The sequence below is a fragment of the Oncorhynchus mykiss genome, chromosome 3, assembly GCF_057628025.1.
Source record: "Oncorhynchus mykiss isolate SJ-2025 chromosome 3, ASM5762802v1, whole genome shotgun sequence".
NCBI lineage: Eukaryota > Metazoa > Chordata > Actinopteri > Salmoniformes > Salmonidae > Oncorhynchus > Oncorhynchus mykiss.
Window position 1 is genome coordinate 61,687,688 of NC_143024.1, and position 20,597 is coordinate 61,708,284.

The 20,597-nt window shown below is 42.9% G+C and overlaps 2 protein-coding genes across 8 annotated transcripts; both read right to left on the bottom strand.

The window, feature by feature from the left end:
* Nucleotides 1-304: 304 nt before the first annotated feature.
* Nucleotides 305-16,097, bottom strand: atf2 (activating transcription factor 2). Of its 7 annotated transcripts, none has more exons than XM_021597198.3 (12): nt 16,009-16,097; nt 15,153-15,222; nt 14,966-15,062; nt 14,759-14,877; nt 14,530-14,658; nt 13,592-13,770; nt 13,093-13,204; nt 11,905-11,991; nt 9,477-9,680; nt 9,046-9,243; nt 6,079-6,184; nt 305-2,278 (listed from the first exon to the last, which is right to left on the bottom strand). In XM_021597198.3, exons 2-12 carry the CDS (start codon nt 15,198-15,200, stop codon nt 2,058-2,060), a joined length of 1,500 nt encoding a protein of 499 aa, XP_021452873.2. In that variant the 5' UTR covers nt 15,201-15,222; nt 16,009-16,097; the 3' UTR covers nt 305-2,057. The 7 variants fall into 7 exon arrangements, with proteins under 7 accessions (XP_021452873.2, XP_021452875.2, XP_021452874.2 ...); XM_021597200.3 differs by having other exon boundaries at nt 15,776-16,012; XM_021597199.3 differs by lacking the exon at nt 16,009-16,097 and adding an exon at nt 15,698-16,002.
* Nucleotides 16,098-17,061: 964 nt separating this feature from the next.
* LOC110520125 (ATP synthase F(0) complex subunit C3, mitochondrial) lies at nt 17,062-19,994 on the bottom strand. Its single transcript, XM_021597203.3, has 4 exons — nt 19,900-19,994; nt 18,103-18,177; nt 17,794-17,984; nt 17,062-17,665 (listed from the first exon to the last, which is right to left on the bottom strand). The coding sequence occupies exons 1-4, from the start codon at nt 19,936-19,938 to the stop codon at nt 17,551-17,553; spliced, it is 420 nt and encodes a 139-aa protein (XP_021452878.1). The 5' UTR covers nt 19,939-19,994; the 3' UTR covers nt 17,062-17,550.
* Nucleotides 19,995-20,597: the final 603 nt, after the last annotated feature.

Below are 20,597 nucleotides of genomic sequence, written 5' to 3' on the forward strand. Positions count from 1 at the left end.
ACCTGCTTGACATTTCTGCCTGTCACATCTCCAACGGTGCCAGTAGACAAGAAGCTACATGGTCATCGGGCCAGTGGCCAAAACTCCTCAATGTTCTGCTCATTGTGCCGGTACATTTTCTGGTGGCGGAGCAGTGGCAGGGACTCCTTGCCACACCCTTACAACTGGCCTTCCTTTAGATGTTAGCTCTTTATTCTCCTACTAATTTCCTTCATCCTCGGCCACAAGTTGCCCTTTTCTGCCTCTTACACCAGCTCTTTGGTTCGCTCCCTAGATAATAAAATAAAAATCCAGGAGGCAAAAATGGATTTAAAGAGATAAAAGATTTATTAAGTCTTATTAATTTAGGATACTGTACTTTATACATAACTTTCACAAGTTACAAGTTTACTGTCAACACAATATCACACCCCGTTTAAGCAGCTAAGCCGGGGTAAAATAATTGACAAAACCTTTCATAAACTTAAGACCAGCTAGTTATAACTCAAGGTGAAACATGTTCAATGTTACTTATTTGACTGAGACATTATTAAATATCAGTTTAATTCTCTCAGAGAATTATTGAAATCATGCTGAGAGCACATAAGTGACAGTACAAAAAAACCTGGTTAAATTAAAAAGGAACAAATGAGGTCTGAAACAAAATGTAGTAGTGTCTCGTTAAACTACACAGTAGTAAGCCAATACGTTTAAAGAGAAAAGGCAATTTGATACAAAATAATAATTGTATGATTTGCCAACTACAACTATTTTCTAAAACGTCACTAGCCTTAAAAGCAGTATAAGATCAACATATACACATACATCATTGATTCCTCATTAAGTTTCTGGCGCAGTATGTGACTATTAGTGTTTTCAAAGTTATTGTACTACTATGCAAGGCAAACAGAGCCTTCGTTTTAGGTTGGAGGCCAGTAAAGGTTCCTCAAGTTGATATTTATTTAATACAAATAAAACTTATTAGGACTCTAACACGTTTTTAAAAAGTATGACATCTGGAAAAACCACAATGTGTCAGTAATGATGTTATTTACATTGTTTCCTAAAAATGTCATATTCTTAAGTAACATGAATATTTCCTCAAGGGTTCAGAGTCAAACATCAAAGCAATGGACAAGTCACTTAGTAAGCAGAAACATTATTCAGAAGAAACGGATCTCCTATACCAAGAAATTACGTACATGGAAACACCCATAATTCTAATGACAAATCAATCTGTGTGATAAAATGAATGGCACATGGTTGAGTCAACATGTTTATGTAATGTAAAATGTACTGCAATCCTACAATCACTGGTTCATGAAACAATCAAACTACAAATGGAATGTCGGTCAAAGAACGCACATAGAATTCGACCCAAGCTCCTATTTTACAAGTGCAGGCAACTCTGAACATTTAAACCACATCATGCTACCGGCAGACGTAGCCAAACTAAAATCACTCACATAAACGTTGTCAGTTCAAATCTGATTCAACCGTTGAAGTTTTGTAACGAGACAGGTATTAAAATCTACCTTAAAAAGCTGCCAGTACATCTTATTGGAACAATCAAAAAACACTAAAAAGTTAAACCCTTCATCTGTTATGTGCAAAATGAAAAAGGCAAAACAATGAAAGTGTCTGCTCCTTACGTCTTCTCACCATAAAATAAGGATATAAAAGGCCATTAAAAACAAATACATTCCAAGTGAGCCACAACACACTTTGGTAAGGTCTCATTGACAATGCACTGATTCAAATCATTACAACTTCAAAGTTCACAGAGGTCCAAAACAAAAAGGACATGTGTACAGTTAAATAAATAAATCAGAAGGACTAGAAAACAAGGTGGAAATAAGACAATCATTTCCATCTTCGAACCATTCGTAAAGGGCCTTCTTTTGCATCTTTACCAATTTCCAACAAACCATTACATTGCATTCCAAGAAAATCGAAAGAAACAGAAACCAAACAATGAGCAAATACAGTATAGTCCAAACCGAAGCTGAGTGAGAGTTCCTTTCCCCTACAGAGGCAGCAGCGAGGCTGGGCCACTGCCTGCGGTGCGGTGGGGCTGATCAGCTTCCTGAGGGCTGAGTCTGGATGGTGGACAGGGCAGCGCCACGCTGTGCCTGGCCATCCTCTGTGCTCTGGTCTGCTGTGGCAGGGGCGGAGGCAGCAGGGGTCATGGAGGAGGAGCTGACTCCGTTGGAGGTGCTGACGGAGCTGTGCTGGATGGCCTCGTTCTGGGGGCTGCCTGGGACTGACATCTCCTCACAGCTGTCTTCCTTCTCAGATGCTGCAAACACACACACACACACACAGTAAAAAAAAGGCCTGTTACGGCTTTATGGTTCGATCATCACCCGTTTTATACAGTACATTATTGCAGCAAAAGTGCTTGTTAAAGTAGACGACTCACTTCAACAAAATGCAGCCTATATTCATTGCACTATGATCCTATTCCAAAATAGGATCAGGAGTAACCTCTGTTGGCCAATCTATTTAGGAACTAATATGTATATCCTAGGACATTTTGTTAATACTACTTACTGTTTTTTCTGCTCTTAATTAAAGTTCAGTTACAATGTCAATTTAAACCAACATCATAAGGGGACATTACATTCTGGGGCATGTGGCAGTGTTTCCCACTCCTCACTGAGTTCTCATTTGTTTTTTGCTACCTTGCCAACTACTGCAGCGACAGATGATTACAGCACCTGATTTTAATGACGCTCACACTGGAGAGTATGCAAGATTTGGAGTCGAAATGCCACCAGCTGTTAGGCAGTTGCATTGAATTAATTGGATCCTGATGAGAAAAAAAAAATCCTCTCTCATGCTCCGACTCAAAGGAATGAGGAGGACCACTATGATAATTAATATAGCTAATGATATGAAGTCAGTTGAAATGGCACTAAGTAATTAACGATTGGGCTTGGTATTTGAGAATGTGAGACACAGACTCCATAATAAGAGAAGTTTGCAATAAAATTGCATTTAAAAAGGCCCTGTGTGTGTGTGTGGGGCTCCCTTGGCGTTCGCATTGATCAGACTTTGATCAGGTGATTTAGTGCAGGTGAATGTCAAAGCACCGTAAATCGCTCTGCCATTTCTCCCTGCATAAGGTCGATCCCCTTGTAAATCAACCTTTTTGTTCCATATTCCAGTGTGTATTATTACTCTTAATGGCATTAAGCACAGGAGCGGAAGGCGAGAGTAGACTGCTGATATATTATCATATGCAGCTTTACTAGCTACCCAGAGCAGCCTTCACCATAAGCAGATGGACAGCTCGGTGTGCCAAGAGGAAGCATGGTCTGGCTTGTTTGTAGGGCAGGCTGGGTAATATCCTCCCACCTGCTGTAGCAGTGTGCCTGGGCTGGATGAGGAAACATGTTACCAGACAGGGATGGAGGATGCTGGGGGCCTGGGGGACCACTGGTATTGGGGGGGGGGGGGGGGGTAAGGACTGGGAGAAAACACAGAGTAGCTGAAAAGACCTCTGCGCTGAGGCAACACCATGATGGAATCTTTACATGATCTGCCTTATGTTGTCACAGTATTGACAGTATGTACAACATCAACTGACCATCTAATTTCAGATACGTGAGGGTAGCCACCATTAATTGGATATTTGAGTGATATAAAATAAAAGTGAACTATATCTGACAAATATGAGTGGTTTAGCTTCATTTCCCATCCTACATGGGATCTGCCTGTCAAGAAGCAGAAGGGCGCATTGCAGTGGTGTAAAGTACCTAAGTAGTACTTTAAAGTAACTTAAGTCGTTTTTTGGACAATGTTTACTTCACTACATTCCTAAAGAAAAGAATGTACTTTTTAATCCATACATCCCTGACACACAGAAGTACTCGTTACATTTTGAATGCTTAGCAGGACAGGAAAATGGTCCATTCACACACTTATCAAGAGAACATCCCTGGTCATCTCTACTGCTTCTGATCTGGCGGACTCACTAAACATACATGCTTCTTTGTAAATTGTGTCTAAATGTTGGCGTGTGCCCCTAGCTATCTGTAAAAATTCATACAAAATTCTAGTTTGCTTAATGCAAGGATCTTCAATTAATTTATACTTAAGTATATTTTAGCAATTACATTTACTTTTGACACTTAAGTATATTTAAAACCAAATACTTAGACTTTTACTCAAGTAGTATTTTACTGGGTGACTTTCACTTGGGTCATTTTATTAATAAGGTATCTTTACTTTTACTCAAGTATGACTAATGGGTACTTTTTCCACCACTGGTGCATTGCCGATTAACGTTACTGTTAGCTGATAATGTTTACTTTGCCAGCTACAGGTAGAAACTTTGTACAGTTGGCTAAACATTGTGGTAAGTAGACCTAATGCACATTTTTCTTCAATGTAGACTTACCCAGTGAAGTTTGCTAACATTATCCCATGATTTGATGTTTTTAAATAGTGTTTAATCACGGACCACGTGATGGACCACGTGAAATTGGCTGGCTTAGCTAATAACATATCACATCAACATGGCTAGTTAACAAGTTCACTTTCAGAGGATAAACTAAATGGCTACATCTAATTAATGTTTGATTTGCTTGCCATCAAAAGCGGTGATGACAGTAGTCCCACTGACAAATTTACCAGAACGATGTCAAGCTCTTTCCAAACGCCTAATATCTGATGAAGCAAGCTAAATGACACGTTGTTATAGCTAGGATCAGGCTAGCCCTCAAGTACAGTATTTGAAAACTACTTGATCAATTGATGTTTACTGATTGCTGTAAAACTCCGATGATAGAGCTAAAAATGTGGAATAATCGGAAATGTGTAGTTTTGACTGTGCTCTTCAAGGAGGTGATATTAAAATCAAATAGTTAGTTCTACATGTATTTACCAATCCATTGAAAACGGTTTTAGCAGAGCTGGGGAGACTCCCAGCAGCCAACTCGAACGCTATCGTAACGTTGTATTGTTAACGGTACAGTAGAGGCTTGTATCATCTAACTCAACCTCACCTTTCAACAACAGAATGCTTCCGTAAAGTAATGGGATCACTAGATGAGGCTATATTTCTCCATGGTATCAACTAGCTGCAAGCGATCAGCCTTCGCTGAGGTCTAAGATAGGAAGAATCCTCAACAATATGTGAGAAAGATGACCCAATTCATCTGCAAATGGTAGTCAAAACAATCCAGACAACCAAATGAGCACAGTCTGTGACAGGCCAATATAGCCTGGGAGTCATCAGTCCTATAATATGCATGAGGCGTGTCAGCGACAGTGCTATGGTTAACAATAGGGATGTGGAATGAACAGTGGCGCTCGGTGACCGCGGCACCTCTCATCGAGAAAAAGCCGCAGTCTTGTCAAGCTCTCCGCTATAATGGACTCATTTTGGAGGCAATCATTGTCAATACAAGTCAGCGGCAGACTCCTGAGCACTGCCGAGACGTGGCTATGTGTACACGTTCTGCATATTGGCCCATCTAAAGAGAGATGGTGAGTTATGAGCACAAAGCTGAGCTGACAAAAAAATCTAGAGAGGCAAAGGGGGCTGAAATGGTGGAAATTAAAAACTATAGCCTGTTCTTACAAAAGTGCTTACACAGTGACTGGCGAAACCTGGCAGCCATTAAGTTTTACAATGAGCACCTGAGGAACAGGCACTTCTGGGCAAAGTGAGTCAACCATCGCCTCCCAGACAGCCGTTCTACTGACAACAGCAAATTGAAACTAAGAGGCTGCATAAGGCAGACACTATGCACAGATTTGCACATTTCAAAAGGCATCATTAAAGAATAAAAAGCTAAAGACTGATGCATTTAGGTTTCCATAATGGTGCAGGTGAATCACATTTAAAACCATATGACTTGAAATGACAGCTCAAAACAGATGACTTGCAGGAGACAAAAAGGCACATGAATAGACAAACTTCTCTGAAGTTTTTCCAAAACCAGAAAATGGCCTAATGTGTCCATAGCTCTGGAGGTGTCGGGGCTAGGCGATGAGCGAGACGTGTCCCTCTGGCGAGAGGTTAGCAGGGCTCGTTTTGGATGTATTTGCAGGGCGGCCTGGGGCTGAGGATAATGGAACATAACTCACTGTGATAGGCAGATTTCTTCTGCATGGCGGTTACAGGGCAATCTTTATGAGCCAGAAGAAGCTGCTTCAGCCGAGCCACTTCATTTCTCAGCAGGGTGACTTCACTCTGCCAGAGAGGAGGGAAACAGACAAAACACACACTCACTCCATAAAATGGAGACTTGACTGACTGCCACATACTTCCAAACAGATACCCGAGTCTGATAACCATCTGTATTGTATGCATCTCTGATTGAAACATACTATATTTAGTGCTAAACCTTCACCATCCCCATCCCATGAGGAGCATGACCTGTCAAACCATCGGCCATCAACGACTGTCTCTGTGGGGGGCTGTGATGTGCTAGATAAACCTTTGTTTACATCACAACACTTGCTAAATCCACCTCAATCAGTGTAGACGAAGGGGAGGAGACAGGTTAAATATGCCGTTTTAAACCTTGAGACAATTGAGGCATGGATTGTGTATGTTGTATGTCAGAGGATGAATGGGCAAGACAAAATATGTAACTGCCTTTGAACGGGGTATGGTACTGTAGGTGCCAGGTCCAGCATACACACATTCCCCAGTTATGAAAACAGCCAGGTTTGTGAGGAGACTTTAGCTACTATTTTCTCAGTACCCAAAACCATTATGATTTTATTTGACAAAGGGATAACCACAAGTCATTTCTCTCTCATTGTCAGTCTGTATGAGAGGCCTATATGACCATTACATTACTGCAGAAATACTCATCCCCCACCCATCCCATGAAGAAGAACAGACACAGGGAAAGGTAGCTAACTGGATAATGGATGGCAAGGTGAATAAAGTATGATGCACTTTTTCAATTATGTTGCTCCTTGCGCTATAATTACGGCTCTTTACTGGCACCCGACCAACACATTTGTCAGAGGTGAGCTCTTCCGATTGTCAGCACAACTTTGTGGATTCTGCTGAGATTTACACTCCCGTGTCATTACAGTCCCCATGGGAGCTGGGGATTCTGCATGCAGTAAAGAGAGGCCACATTACGCTGAAGGTGACTTTCACTGGAATTAGAGCAGCCGGAGGCCCACAGAACGCCCTATGGCAGATTTAGACTCTTTCTGTTCTCCTTTTTCTTTTTTTTTAAAGGACTATGGCAGCTTAATCTATTAGTCTGAAAGTGGCCAATTTATGTGAATCCAGATTATTAAACAGCTGGTAGAGCCCTTACACATGTCTACCACACCACGCTCACTACGCAACCATCTCTCATTACAGATAAACAACCTAGTTACCACTGCTGCTTTGTGAACACGCTCATCCTCTCCTCCTCCAGGTATTCCCTGTTGATTATTATTATTTGTGCCCTGGTCCTATAAGAGCTCTTTGTCACCTCCCACGAGCCGGGTTGTGACAAAAACTCACACTCATTCTTATGTTTAATAAATCGTATAGTGTGTGTGGCAGGCTTACAATGACGGTTAAAAAAAAGAAAACGACATTTGAGAGTGCGCTGACCCTGGTGCTAGAGGGGGGTACGCAGCTGGAGGTGGAATGCTTGAAGGGGTGCGGGACTATAAAAAGTTTGGGAACCACTGGTTTGGATCAACCCTCCAGTGCAGGTGCAGCTCACAGAGAGAGATCTTTTAGCATGGCTACAGGGAATAGAAGTTATGGTATTGATAGATGTTGGGTGGCCCCAACAAGCAGTGTTTAGCGAATACTTTGATTACACTAGCTACCGTATTCCGAATACCATTAAGACCATAGATTGTTGGTATGACGTGGAGGAATCTAGCCTGGTATGGACTACACAACCAGACTGTGTGTTATTGTTACTACTGCATTGGTGGAACAACTAAACACCCAGGTCTGACGAGGTGTACTATTACAACCAGGATGTTAAACCCCGAAAAAAAACATAAATGGCTGCATTCCTTATCCAATTAATATGGATCATGTTGTCATACAGTAGGATAAAGCATGGCGGCCTGAAGAAGTTTAACTTGTTTCTAAGTTTGTGAATTAATAGAATGGGAGCAAATGGTCCTTTCCTTCCTGACTCGGAGGCCGGGAGCCCTGTGGGTTGCTGCCTGCTCTGACACCTCATTAAAAAAAGCCCGTTAAGGATGATGTTATAGTAATCGTGCATCATTAGGGCCCACTCCGCTGATCAGTTGGGCCAATGTGTCAGCACGGGAGTTAGAACTAAAACCGCACCGCTGATTAATGCCTTCATATAAAAGAACACTTTCATTCTGTGACATTCAATTTTCGCCCGCGACTTATTCCGTTCCTCATAGTTAACAGTGGTGCTCTCTGCGACCCCGTCCTTCCTCAGTCCCTCTCTCGGTTCCTCCACCTTCATCTGCTTGCGTTCATTTAACCCTTAGCAGACACACCGATGACCATCATTGGTGACAATCGGTTATTGTAACGGAAATTCATCACAATTCCCCCCTCCATTTCATTTCCCCTTTCCCGTGTTCTCTTCCCCTCCGCCTCAACCCCCCCATGTCTTACTTTGCCTCCATGGACAAAGAAGACAGCAAGCAAATAAAACAGCACATCTCATTTAATTGTGTGGAACGCCAATGTGCCGCACCCCGAATCACACTTATCAACAGAGACAACAGTCACATGAACTGTAGAGAACTTGTCAGCGTCAGATCCTAATTGCTTTCTGCAAAATGAAGGTTCAAAAAGACACCTTTCCCTGAGAGATTTTAGAGGCCATCCAGTAAACTGCTGAGACAGAAGCGAGGACACGCTTGTGTGCGGCTGACATCTGGAGGATACAGCTTTATTGACAGGGATGTATCGGAGAATGGGGGGGCTCGCACGCCGCCCGCTGTCACACCGCAACTCCTCTTAATAGGCTTTAATGACTTCATCACCGCACAAGGGGAAAAAGAAAACGCACGCACACAGTAGAATCCCTCATACCTGATGCAATAAGCAGTTACTAAATGGCAGACTGAGCCAAGGTGTGCATATACCTGTAGTTGTCCGTTCATAGAGTTGAGGTCCTCAGCCTTCTTCTCCAGCGAAGACACCCAGACCTTCCTCTTCTGTCTGCAGCGGGACGCCGCAGCTCGGTTGCGTTCCAGGAACTTACGCCTCTTCTCGTCCGGGTCCTCGCTGGTGGCTCTGCGCCGCCGGCCCCCTGTGTGCTGGGCAGGGTGCGCCTTAGTCGCCTGGCATGGAGAACAGAATGCGCGACACAAATTCATCAGAACCAACCTATCAAGCTCTATAACACATAGGCTACAAACATGTATTTCATGGCTAATGTAATGTTCATCATAATCACTAGTTAGGGTAATAATATATTAATACCCTTAAAAAAAAGGTACTTCAATGGTTAGTTGTGGAATAGCCAAATTTAAGCATAGTGCCCTCTGGTGGCCAGTTGTGGTAGTGTACTCACAGGCGTCTCAGTGGTGGAGGTGGCAGGCTGCTGGAGGGTCTCGGGGCAGGGTTCCTCAGGCGGGGCCAGGGGAGGGCCAGGAGACAGAGATGGGGAAGGGACCAGGGCCGGGGCTGCATTGTGGGTCACAGCACTGCTCTGGACATCACCCGAATCTCCATTGGTTACCTGAGGGAGCTGCTGGCTTAGCACTGCCTTCAGCTTCTAGGGGAAGAAAACAACACAAGAGCACATGAGCCTCGAGACAACACCTCTCTGCAATGTAGCGATGTTCCGTTTGAGTTGAAAGTCATGAACATAGTCTTGAAGTAGACCAATGAGATAAAAAAAAAACAAGGAGTTGCAAAAGACAACCAAAACACTATATCCTGTATGATGGGAAATTAGACATCAAAACAAAGACTTCCTCCAGTAATGTTACATAGGAAATCTAATAGCTGTCACGGCCAATATCCTATTCCCCTGATGAGCTGGGGATGTCAACTTGTCAGGGGAAGCTTTGCCTCTTGGGTGTGTTTATAACATAGTGCCCCCCCCCACCATCTAGAGCGACCAACCCCCTTCTCTGTCCCTGGGCATCTGTCAGACAAGCCATAAAACTAGCTAACAAAGTCACCAGGAACACAGACATCTACAGTGCGTTGAAGAGACAAAACAACTATCTTATTGGCGATCCTCCTAACAAAAGACATAAACAACTACATCCTTCTAATCTACATGTAGCTAGTCATACGACATACCGGGGAATTAAATCACATGCCAAATCCAGATTTGTAATTGTTTTCATGTTTTACATGAAAATCTACGCAACACACTTCCCCCGTCCTGCATCTTGATAAAGGTGACAGACAGTAATTTAAAGCCCAAATACTCCACCATCAAACAGTGAGTAAACAAGCTGAAGGTGAATGAGCCATCTCAACCCGTAACAAAGTGAGTGGGAATACATTTACATGGGAGAACAGAGGAGCACATTATTCTAACAACTACCTTTTTGCCAGACCAATCTATCTACCAAATTAGTTTATCGTGTAATACCCTTCCAGAAGCTCTTCTGGCAGAAACAAGATATTATTCTCCTGGAATGGCCCATAGAAGGAGGGAGAAGCCAGTCAGATTCATATTTCATTTCTGCCACAGAAACCTCATCAGTGTAATAACCCTCCATCTCATGGGTGTTATTCAACCATCTGCTGCTGTATTACTTATCTTTATTTTGCAACTAATTAACAGCATAATCTTCTAAATTCAGCAAGTTAATTATCATTATTGTGGTCTTTGCAGCATCATCAGTCCTTGTAAAGCGCCGTCTCCGCGCCCCCGGAGAGCAGGGTGGGTGGGGGGCTGGCTGGGCGGGGGGCTGTTTTCTTGACGTGGGCTCATTAGGTGTTTGCTGATGAGCTGAGTGTGGTGGTGGTGGTGGTGGTGGGGGGGGGGGGGGGGGGGGGGGGGGTACCGGGGGTGGGGGGTTCGCAGGTCAGCCAGGATTCTGCTGAACAAAAGGTTCCATGCAGGGTGAGGCTGACTTAATGTGCCTCTCCGAGCCCATGCCAAGATGCCCCCCAGCTGGCTCTCGGCAGAAGCCCCCCCCCCACGGTTGGCCTCAGCGTTGTGCTCAACACGCCGTCGCCATCTCTGCGTTTGTCATCCCTGCGCCCTGCGACCAATAAACCACCCCTCACCCACCTTAAAGTCCACCCCCCCCCAGCCCTCCTTGTAAAGCTTTACCTGTTAATTTTCAGAGGTGCGGCGTGCTGTGAGCATTTACAGGTTCTGTGATACGTGCTTCATCACCGTGCCAATGATCTACCCAACAACGGTCCATATCGCTGCCCTTCAACAGTCACTACTAACACAAAGGGCCAGAGGCTGGAGACACTGCTCATCCACCCTGGTTGAGGCATTAAAAGGGATACTTTGGGTATTTTGAGTCCGATGAACTCGTAGATACCATTTTCATGTCTCTGTGTCTAGTATGAAGGAAGTTAGAGTTTTTTTTGTGAGCCAATGCTAACTACAATGCCTGGAAGTCTATGGGTATCTGCTAACATGCTGGTATCCACAAGACTATGGGGAAGTAGATAAAGGGCGTCATTGCCCGAATCCCGAAGTATCTCTTTAAGCCAGGTCACGGTCATACACCATTCACTAGCATCTGTAACACATACTCAACATTAATGACAATTTATATCAAATACAAACTGCTAACATCATTGCAAAACACTTGTTTCTAGTTCCCTCTTCTGGTTAAAGCAAGGAACTACATACAGTACAGACATAGTACCTACAGTATTGGCATGAACTACTATTGTACATAATCCAAATGTAACATTACTTTGTGGATCAATTTGACATTGTTTGGGGGAATTTCAGGCATGCACATATGTACAGAACCCTTGACGGTATGTGTATGAGACAAAAACATTACCAGCTTAGCTTCTGATTGGACGGCTTGAGGCGAGGGCGGTCCAGGGATCCCAGGGACGTTAGGCACTACGGTGACGGGTCTGACAAGCTGACAGCACAGACACACACAGAGAGACCAGCACAAGAAGAATTAGTCTCTCCCAGTGAGAGGCAGGCAGCCCCCTCCCCTCCCAATATGTGCACACACACACACACACACACACACAGAGAGACAGCGCCGTACGCTCAGAGTTTTCCTCATATCTCAGCCTCATTAGGCTGGATGGCCTGTTATTTTGTGGAGGCAGCGCCACATGGAGATGCACCATGTACGCTAATGAGCTCCTGCCTGCCTGTGTGGAAAGCATATGGACAGAAGGGCTAAGCACAGGAGAGGGATGGAGGGAGAGACGAGCTGGAAGGCCAGAGCCGGGTCTCCTCTACCGTCTCCTCACAACGAGACGGATGGAAAAGGAGAGAGAGGAGGAGAGGAAAGGGGATGAAGGGAGGAGGGGAGAGGAGACCCAGCAGTGGGATCTCTTCCTTTCCTCGTCAGTGGCTCCCCACAGACTGGGAGAACGGAGGTCTTTTCCCCGCTGCGCCGCCATCAGGAGATAATCATCTGCTGCTCAGTGTTCCACACAGACAATCAGGGCCAGAGAGAACAAGACAGGGACCCTGTCTGTCTATCGTCACCAGCCACACGTCGCTCTGGGGGAACTAGGGACAGGGAGATTTCTATAGGGCCTATGATATGGCTAGATTAGCTAATGTCCTTAACAGACACTGAAGCATAATATCCAGGGGTGGCATATTAATTGATTGCAACACATCCAGTCTGCCAGAAGTCAAGTGTGGTGATTCAAATTGTACAAGGACAAATGGCAGTGAGGCACCCTGGACTGGAACATACAACCGTTTGGCCTACTCACTGTCTTTGCCAAGGTGACATACAGCTGCTCTCTTCTAAGGCCCATTAGTTCCACCATCGTCCCCTGCCTGTCCAACGCATGCCAAAGACACTAGTGCCAAAGTAGTAAATAGTGAGCCTGTTCTAGGGGCTGAATACATGGCATTAACTAATCACTGGAACGTGGATTTAGGTCTAGTTAAAATGGGCCTGAGCGAATGTGCAGCACGCTGTAAATCCATGCATTTAAAATACACATTGGAACTCCATAAAGCAACGAGCTTGACATGCAATACTTACAGGAATTGCGGTTGGAATATGTACACTAGATGCAATGGTTGCTGGGATTGCGATGGGCATGGTTTGTCCATTAGGCAGCTGAAAGAGTACAGGAAAAGTTCCAGAGACTGGACTGGAGGGGAGAGAGGAGACTATGGGTTACACAACAACCAGCAAAATAATATCTAGTCATGTTATGTATTAAATTATTTCTCCTTTAAGAAAGTTATCATACACTTCACACTACAACAAAGAAACACAAAACAGACACTCAAAAGGAACATAAGGTAACGTAAAATGGACAGCAGAACTTTGTGGATTTGTACTCGTACGATATGGTACCAGTATGGGTCACTGACAACAAACCAAAGAGCATACTTTTCAATGAACCATCTTACCACAAAATGCAAAACCATAAAGACACAAAACATAATTACAAAAAATAAATTAAAAGCAAAAACACGCAAAAAAAAGTTATACAAAAAAATATCAAATAATTAACATTTTTTTAGTTACTTACACTATTGGTCTATTAGAGGATGGGACTTGGGTAATTACAGAGCTAGATGTTGGCGATGGGAGAGCTTGCTGTATAACAACACTAGCGTCTGAGGTTGCTAGGAGTACATTTGGGACTTGGAGGGATGCAGGATGGACTATAGTAGAGGTTGGCAGTGAGGTCGGCTGCAAAGATACCTCCTGAAAACACCATACGAGACCTTAGCTGCATTAAAACCTTCAATGACAACCATTCTCTAGATTTCAACCACGAAATAATGCCCTAGTTGTGTGTCATTCTTATAGTACAGATTAAAAGATGGATTGATTAATAACTGCTAATAGACAAGGATCTGATGTACAAAATATAAAAAGGGATTTATTTATCCAAATCATTTTTTGCAGTTCTGGTACTACTGTGTACTATTTTGGGGAAACAGTGAAACTATCAACCAAAGCACTGCAAAAGGGAATCAGTGTTTCAGTGATCCCAGTAAGAGCTGTTAGTCTATGATGAAAATATTCAAAGATGCTGAAAATGAGCATATGAGGGTAAACCTTATCCTTAGATGGCAAAATAGTCAAAACAGTAGTTTAACTCTGTTACATTGGGTGGTCATTTGAGGGTAATTCACTCTGAGCTTATTGCAATGTTGTTGAGCAACATCTCTGATAAGCCATCCATTAGAGTTCATGGACACTGTATTATCACAATTATGACATCTGAAAAGTTAGTCTATATGGTAGAAAATACAATTACTTCTTCAGCAATCCGAGTATTGTCCAACCTTTAATGAACACTTTTCAACAATGAATCAAACTGTTTGGGTTGAATATAACCCTGGCTGTTCAAGTGGTGAGACAATAGTTGTTAATGTCCAAAAGTAAAGATTTAGAATTGCCCTACAGATCAACTGATCCACCAGGATATCAATGTATGAAGTATACCAAATCCTTTACCTTGTCGTCACTTGTTGTAGATTCCGGATGGGGCAGAGGGCTGCCCCGATGTGCCTCCACAGCTGAGTGGTCCTCAATTTTATTTTGTATGATCATTGGTGTGGCAAGAGGCGACAGATCCAAGGGCATCTGCATGTCAGAAACAAATATCAACAGATCAGATCTGGAGCAAGTGGTACTACCAAGTCAGCCTTAGCTTTGATAGCACCACTGGATAGTAATTACTCACCTTTTTGAGGTCATCCTCAGTAGCTTTTTTGAAGTCATGCTCAAATGGACTGGTAAGCTCATTGAAGAGTCCCACTTCCTCACAATTCTTCAGAAAGCGTGTAGGTGTTGGTGTTTGGTCTGCAACACAAGACAGGGTCTCTCTCTCATACCACTTGAATGAATACTAACATTTAGTCATTTAATTGTGGGCTCTTGTAGTGCTTACCAGCAACGATGACACTGTTGTCCCTTGCTGGACCAAACTTGAGTGTCATCTCATGTTTATGTTTGTGGACAGCCAAGTGGTCTTCGTTTGTAAATCGCTATGGAATGATGAAAATGTATCATTTAAATATATAACACTTTTCATATATAACTAACAAAGACAAACCAAATGGACTATAAAAACATACCTGACCACACCCAGGAGCAGCGCATAAGAAAGGTTTGTCATCACTCATATTCAGGAACTCCTTTTATACCCTGGAAAGCAAAATTCAAATCATGATTTGCACTGTTGTAGGTAGAATGTCCCAGATCAATGATCATCACCTTTATAGGAGGCTCGGTCAAATATTGTATCTGTTTTAGGACTTTGTGTGGGAACAAAGCTTATTGATAGCAACTTGGCAACTGTCCCTTGTAAATGTATGGTCTTTCTCTGAGTCAGAAGAAAGAGTGAGAGACATTGCTGGTCACATAGAGGATATCTATCAAAATGAATAGTGGAAACTCGAAATATGACAGATGACACAACTGTATATTTAGCTAGCAAGATAGCTAAAGCATCACTAGCTAGCTAGGTAACGCTAGTTGGGTAACCTACAGCAGCAGTAGCTAGCTATTATGAAACTGACAATGCAATATTTCTGGCTAGCTTTAATTCAGCTAGCGTTGTCCTTATTTAGAAGACAAACATATTAAATGCAACAATTTAGCCACAACATTAGACACAAACCTTGCAATTTAAATTGTTGACAAATTCAGCACAAGCTAACAAAACAATGCGGGTGGTTTTGTTTACACAGCCCCTCACCATCATCACGCTACCAAGCCCTATCCATCCACACCGCCCATTTAGGCAGGGTAGCATCTGCAAGCATATCACCGTGGCCATATTAGCTCTATTTATAACTGCTAATACAGACAGGATCTGCATTCATCACAGACCAATCATTTTTATTCAAGCTTAAATCCCCACGAATGCCAAGAAATCGTTACAAGGGCGATATTTTTGTGTACAATCACTGTCAGTTCTTGGACACTTACCCACGGGCTCAACCCTTGATATCAAAATCCCACGTCTGTACAACGGTCTCGCGAGAGCAGCATATTTTCCGTATACGTCACTTACTTCCGACACACCACAGCCACAGAAAAGCAGTCTGCCACCCGCCAGCAATAATATAGAAGTACAGAGAAATCAAGTCACAATATACTATTTAAATGATATATTTTACTTCAAAGCTAGTCATGAGATGCTGTTATGCCAACAGAGATGTGGTGAATACAACAAATGTGCTGGGACAATGCCACATCCCCAATGCAAAAAAAAAAGAAGCACAGTAGCAGACAAAATTGTCCAGAATATTATAGCATCCAATCTTGAAAAGTTCTTGAGTAAGGGAACAATCCATAACGGAGTCCAGGTGAACAAGGCAGGGTCTTCTGTCTTTGGTAGAACAAACAACTCTGCTTGAAAGCAGTGGGAAGTGGATCCCACCAGAACAGAGAAGGGATAAGAAGCATCCTAAATACCCCCAAGGATGGGGAAAGCCAGGTGATGAGTGAACGGTATTACCATCTGTGGGATGGAGAAATTAACTCCACTGGAAGGCAGGTATATACACCATGGTTTTGTTCAGAGCACAAAAATAGTAAAACCTCAAACAGTGTATTTTTGCTGTACAAGTTCAGGTAGTACCATCCTTAGTTTTTAAATGTTTTCTGTTCCCTGGGTCTTAAACTGGATGACATCCGGGAGCTTGGGTATGAAGGGTGACCATCTTCAGAAAATACATGCAGATTCCTTTTACATTATCTTTGTGATCTATTATGGCATTTTTGTGAGAACGTAACCATCGCGTCAAATACATTACAGATACAATTTCCTCCAGGCCCATTCGATTTGACAATGTACCTCTAGTGTTCTTAGGCACATTGAAAGGCTCTAAAATCTATCACTACGGGATAAATCAACTTTATGCAAGCTTAGCGTGAACCAAACTGTAATAGAGTTGTTAAGGGCAATCATGTCATGATCTCCAGGCTGAACACGTTCATGCAGAGAACGTCCAAAATAATCTGGACCAGTGACCACTATTTAGCACAATCAAATTGTGGTCTAGATTTATTTAATTCCATTTACAAGAGAAAGTGCCCACTTGCTGCCTACTTACAGAATGCTATTGACCTGCACTTGAACCAACGACAACATAAATGTGGACCCACAGAAGCAAACACATGATGCACTGAAAATGGCAAATGCACCAGACTGATTTACATTACGTCTAAGCAGTTCCTTTGTATAATCCCATGTTGACATTCAATAGAAGCTAGTTGGCGTCTTGATTGTGGTGAAACATGATTCCTTACATAGAAAACATACTGCCATATGTCAACTAGTCAAATACATGCATTTTAATTATGTAATTTCTTACATTTTTTACAATACATGTTTCTGTTATTTTGAGAGTGTCGGACAGACTTGAAAATGTACATTTCCATGACACCAACACAGAACAATTTTGGTAGCCACAATAAAATATGTAGTCACATCTGTAATTACAGTTTCTATAGACAGATTTTTTTTTACATAGCAAACAAGATTAAGAAAGCAACCATCAAACAGAATAGGCCCATAGCTTCAGACAGGGCAAATCCCAGGATAGCGTAGGAGAAGAGCTGCTGCTTCAATGATGGGTTCCTGCGGAAAAGAACAAGACAAACCATTATCAGACCATTTCATGTCAAATCTGTTGGAAATCATAATTTTTCTGAAAGCTGACATTGACAAGCACAGATCTAGTACTCAGTTTGTAGCAGTGGACTTACCTGGCATATCCAATGATGAGACTGCCGAACACTGTTCCAATTCCAGCACCAGATCCAGCCACTCCGACTGTGGCGGCTCCAGCACCAATGAATTTGGCAGCGGTATCAATGTCCCTGCTCACAGCACTGGTCTGGAAGCCTCTGAGAGCTACCTGGGTGAAGGGGCTCTGTGGCATGAGGGCTACGTTTCTCTGAAAAACAAACACCTCCTTAGTGATGGGAAAAGAACTCCAACATCAATAACTATTAAAGGGATTGACAAGCTTTGGAAGAGCATAAGGCCCCGCACTACAAGAAGATGTTTTTCACCTCTGTATTGACCTCAGGCCTGGACAGCATAGAGGCAGACAGGGGTCTGTAAAGAGCACGGGAGCCAGCACGGACCTGCACCAGGAACAAGCACAAAACAAGAAAGAAACATTCAAAAAAGAAACAACATTCTGCCTGAGAGCCTACACACCGGTGATCTTAAAGGCAATAAAGAAAAATACAGATGTTAAGGTGCAAACACGACGGTTCAAAGTGCAGCACAAGTGTTTCCCTCTGTCAAAGGCAGCACAAGTGTTTCCCTCTGTCAAAGGCAGCACAAGTGTTTCCCTCTGTCAAAGGCAGCACAAGTGTTTCCCTCTGTCAAAGGCAGCACAAGTGTTTCCCTCTGTCAAAGGCAGCACAAGTGTTTCCCTCTGTCAAAGGCAGCACAAGTGTTTCCCTCTGTCAAAGGCAGCACAAGTGTTTCCCTCTGTCAAAGGCAGCACAAGTGTTTCCCTCTGTCAAAGGCAGCACAAGTGTTTCCCTCTGTCAAAGGCAGCACAAGTGTTTCCCTCTGTCAAAGGCAGCACAAGTGTTTCCCTCTGTCAAAGGCAGCACAAGTGTTTCCCTCTGTCAAAGGCAGCACAAGTGTTTCCCTCTGTCAAAGGCAGCACAAGTGTTTCCCTCTGTCAAAGGCAGCACAAGTGTTTCCCTCTGTCAAAGGCAGCACAAGTGTTTCCCTCTGTCAAAGGCAGCACAAGTGTTTCCCTCTGTCAAAGGCAGCACAAGTGTTTCCCTCTGTCAAAGGCAGCACAAGTGTTTCCCTCTGTCAAAGGCAGCACAAGTGTTTCCCTCTGTCAAAGGCAGCACACGTGTTTCCCTCTGTCAAAGGCAGCACAAGTGTTTCCCTCTGTCAAAGGCAGCACAAGTGTTTCCCTCTGTCAAAGGCAGCACAAGTGTTTCCCTCTGTCAAAGGCAGCACAAGTGTTTCCCTCTGTCAAAGGCAGCACAAGTGTTTCCCTCTGTCAAAGGCAGCACAAGTGTTTCCCTCTGTCAAAGGCAGCACAAGTGCACCATGGGCTGTGGGAGGCACCTTGACAAAGCTAGTCACTGTCATTGAAGTGGTCAAATGTCAGAGCCGTACAACTGCATTCCCATTAAATCATCAAAATGCATTTTCAACCAGGATACATGTAATATTCTTTCCTCAACACTACTGGATACAAGGCTATATTTAAAAAACTTTTTTGTTAAACTCATTTTACCAGCTGAGTGCACTTAGCATAAGCTAGTGTCATGCCTTTAACAGTTATCGTAAAAGTAGCTATAACCTGTTATCCATGTTGTAGCTAGGTTTCACCTGAACCTGAAATATTTCTAGCCAAACATGACCTTGGGCAAATAGCCCCGAACACACATAAAAGGGAATAAGAGAGCTCAACAAAATATGTCACTAGTTAGCGTTAGGTAGCTACTGATGTCTTTCTTAAGCACGCAAATCTAAGTGTCATGTTGACCTTATTCATAACTACCTAGGCTATAGCTAACAGGCTACCTAGCTAGCTCCTAGGCCGGGTCTAGTCTCAGATGTGCACAAATCGCTAACGTTAGGAAACTAAAATAAGAGCCTCTCACTTAATCAAAGAAGCTACTTCTATAATGTAAAACTTGGAGAGTTAATGGCATTTCATTGCAACTATCGTTAGCTTAATAGCTACCTAGTTAGCTAATACCCTTGTCAGGCAGCTCTATTCAAGTTCAACACAGGCCCATACGAATACAGCGGAGAATGAGTTCAGATGTAATAAAACATTGGTTTAATCAGATTGAGTAAAACATACAAATAAAAATACTCACCAGAGCCGGCGTGGAGACGAACTTTGCACAGGCGTACATGATCAATTTAGTCTGTTTTAACCTGGTCGGTCAAATTTGATTGAAGCCGGGTCTTTCTGCAGAGACAACACAAATATAAGGTCAATGGGTTTTAAAATGCACGATGCTGAAAATAATGACAGTCCAATGCACACAATAGTCCGTACAACATTCACCCCTCACTTGTGTTGTGCTAGGTGTTGTTTTAAAGAAGGATGAAAAAGGATTTACAATGGACAATGTCTAACATATCCCTCTTACCGACTGTAGAAGGTCGAACCACAGTAGAGAAGTGCGCACGCGCATATCGGTGTTTATAGATTCCCGGATGAAGATTTTGGGACAACGGAAGGTCATTTCACTATAACTTTATTAAACCAGTTCAACGTTTTAATTAAACCTAAAGAAACCATGAATGAAACCGTGTACAGTAAATTTCAGTGACAAAGATGGTTCTAGATAATTGACCATGGAAATCCATCAGAGCTCCGTGAATAGCACGTACAGTATTTAGGGCTTTTATGTATACCCTTTTTAATAGGTCAGACCTATTGTCTTCAGTATTATCTCAAAACCAAAACATTCTAAAGAAATAGCACAAACAAGCAGGGGAAGAATCAACTTATTTTCTTCAGAATGTCTGGCTTAAAGAATATCAGCATTAGACAAAAATATGATTG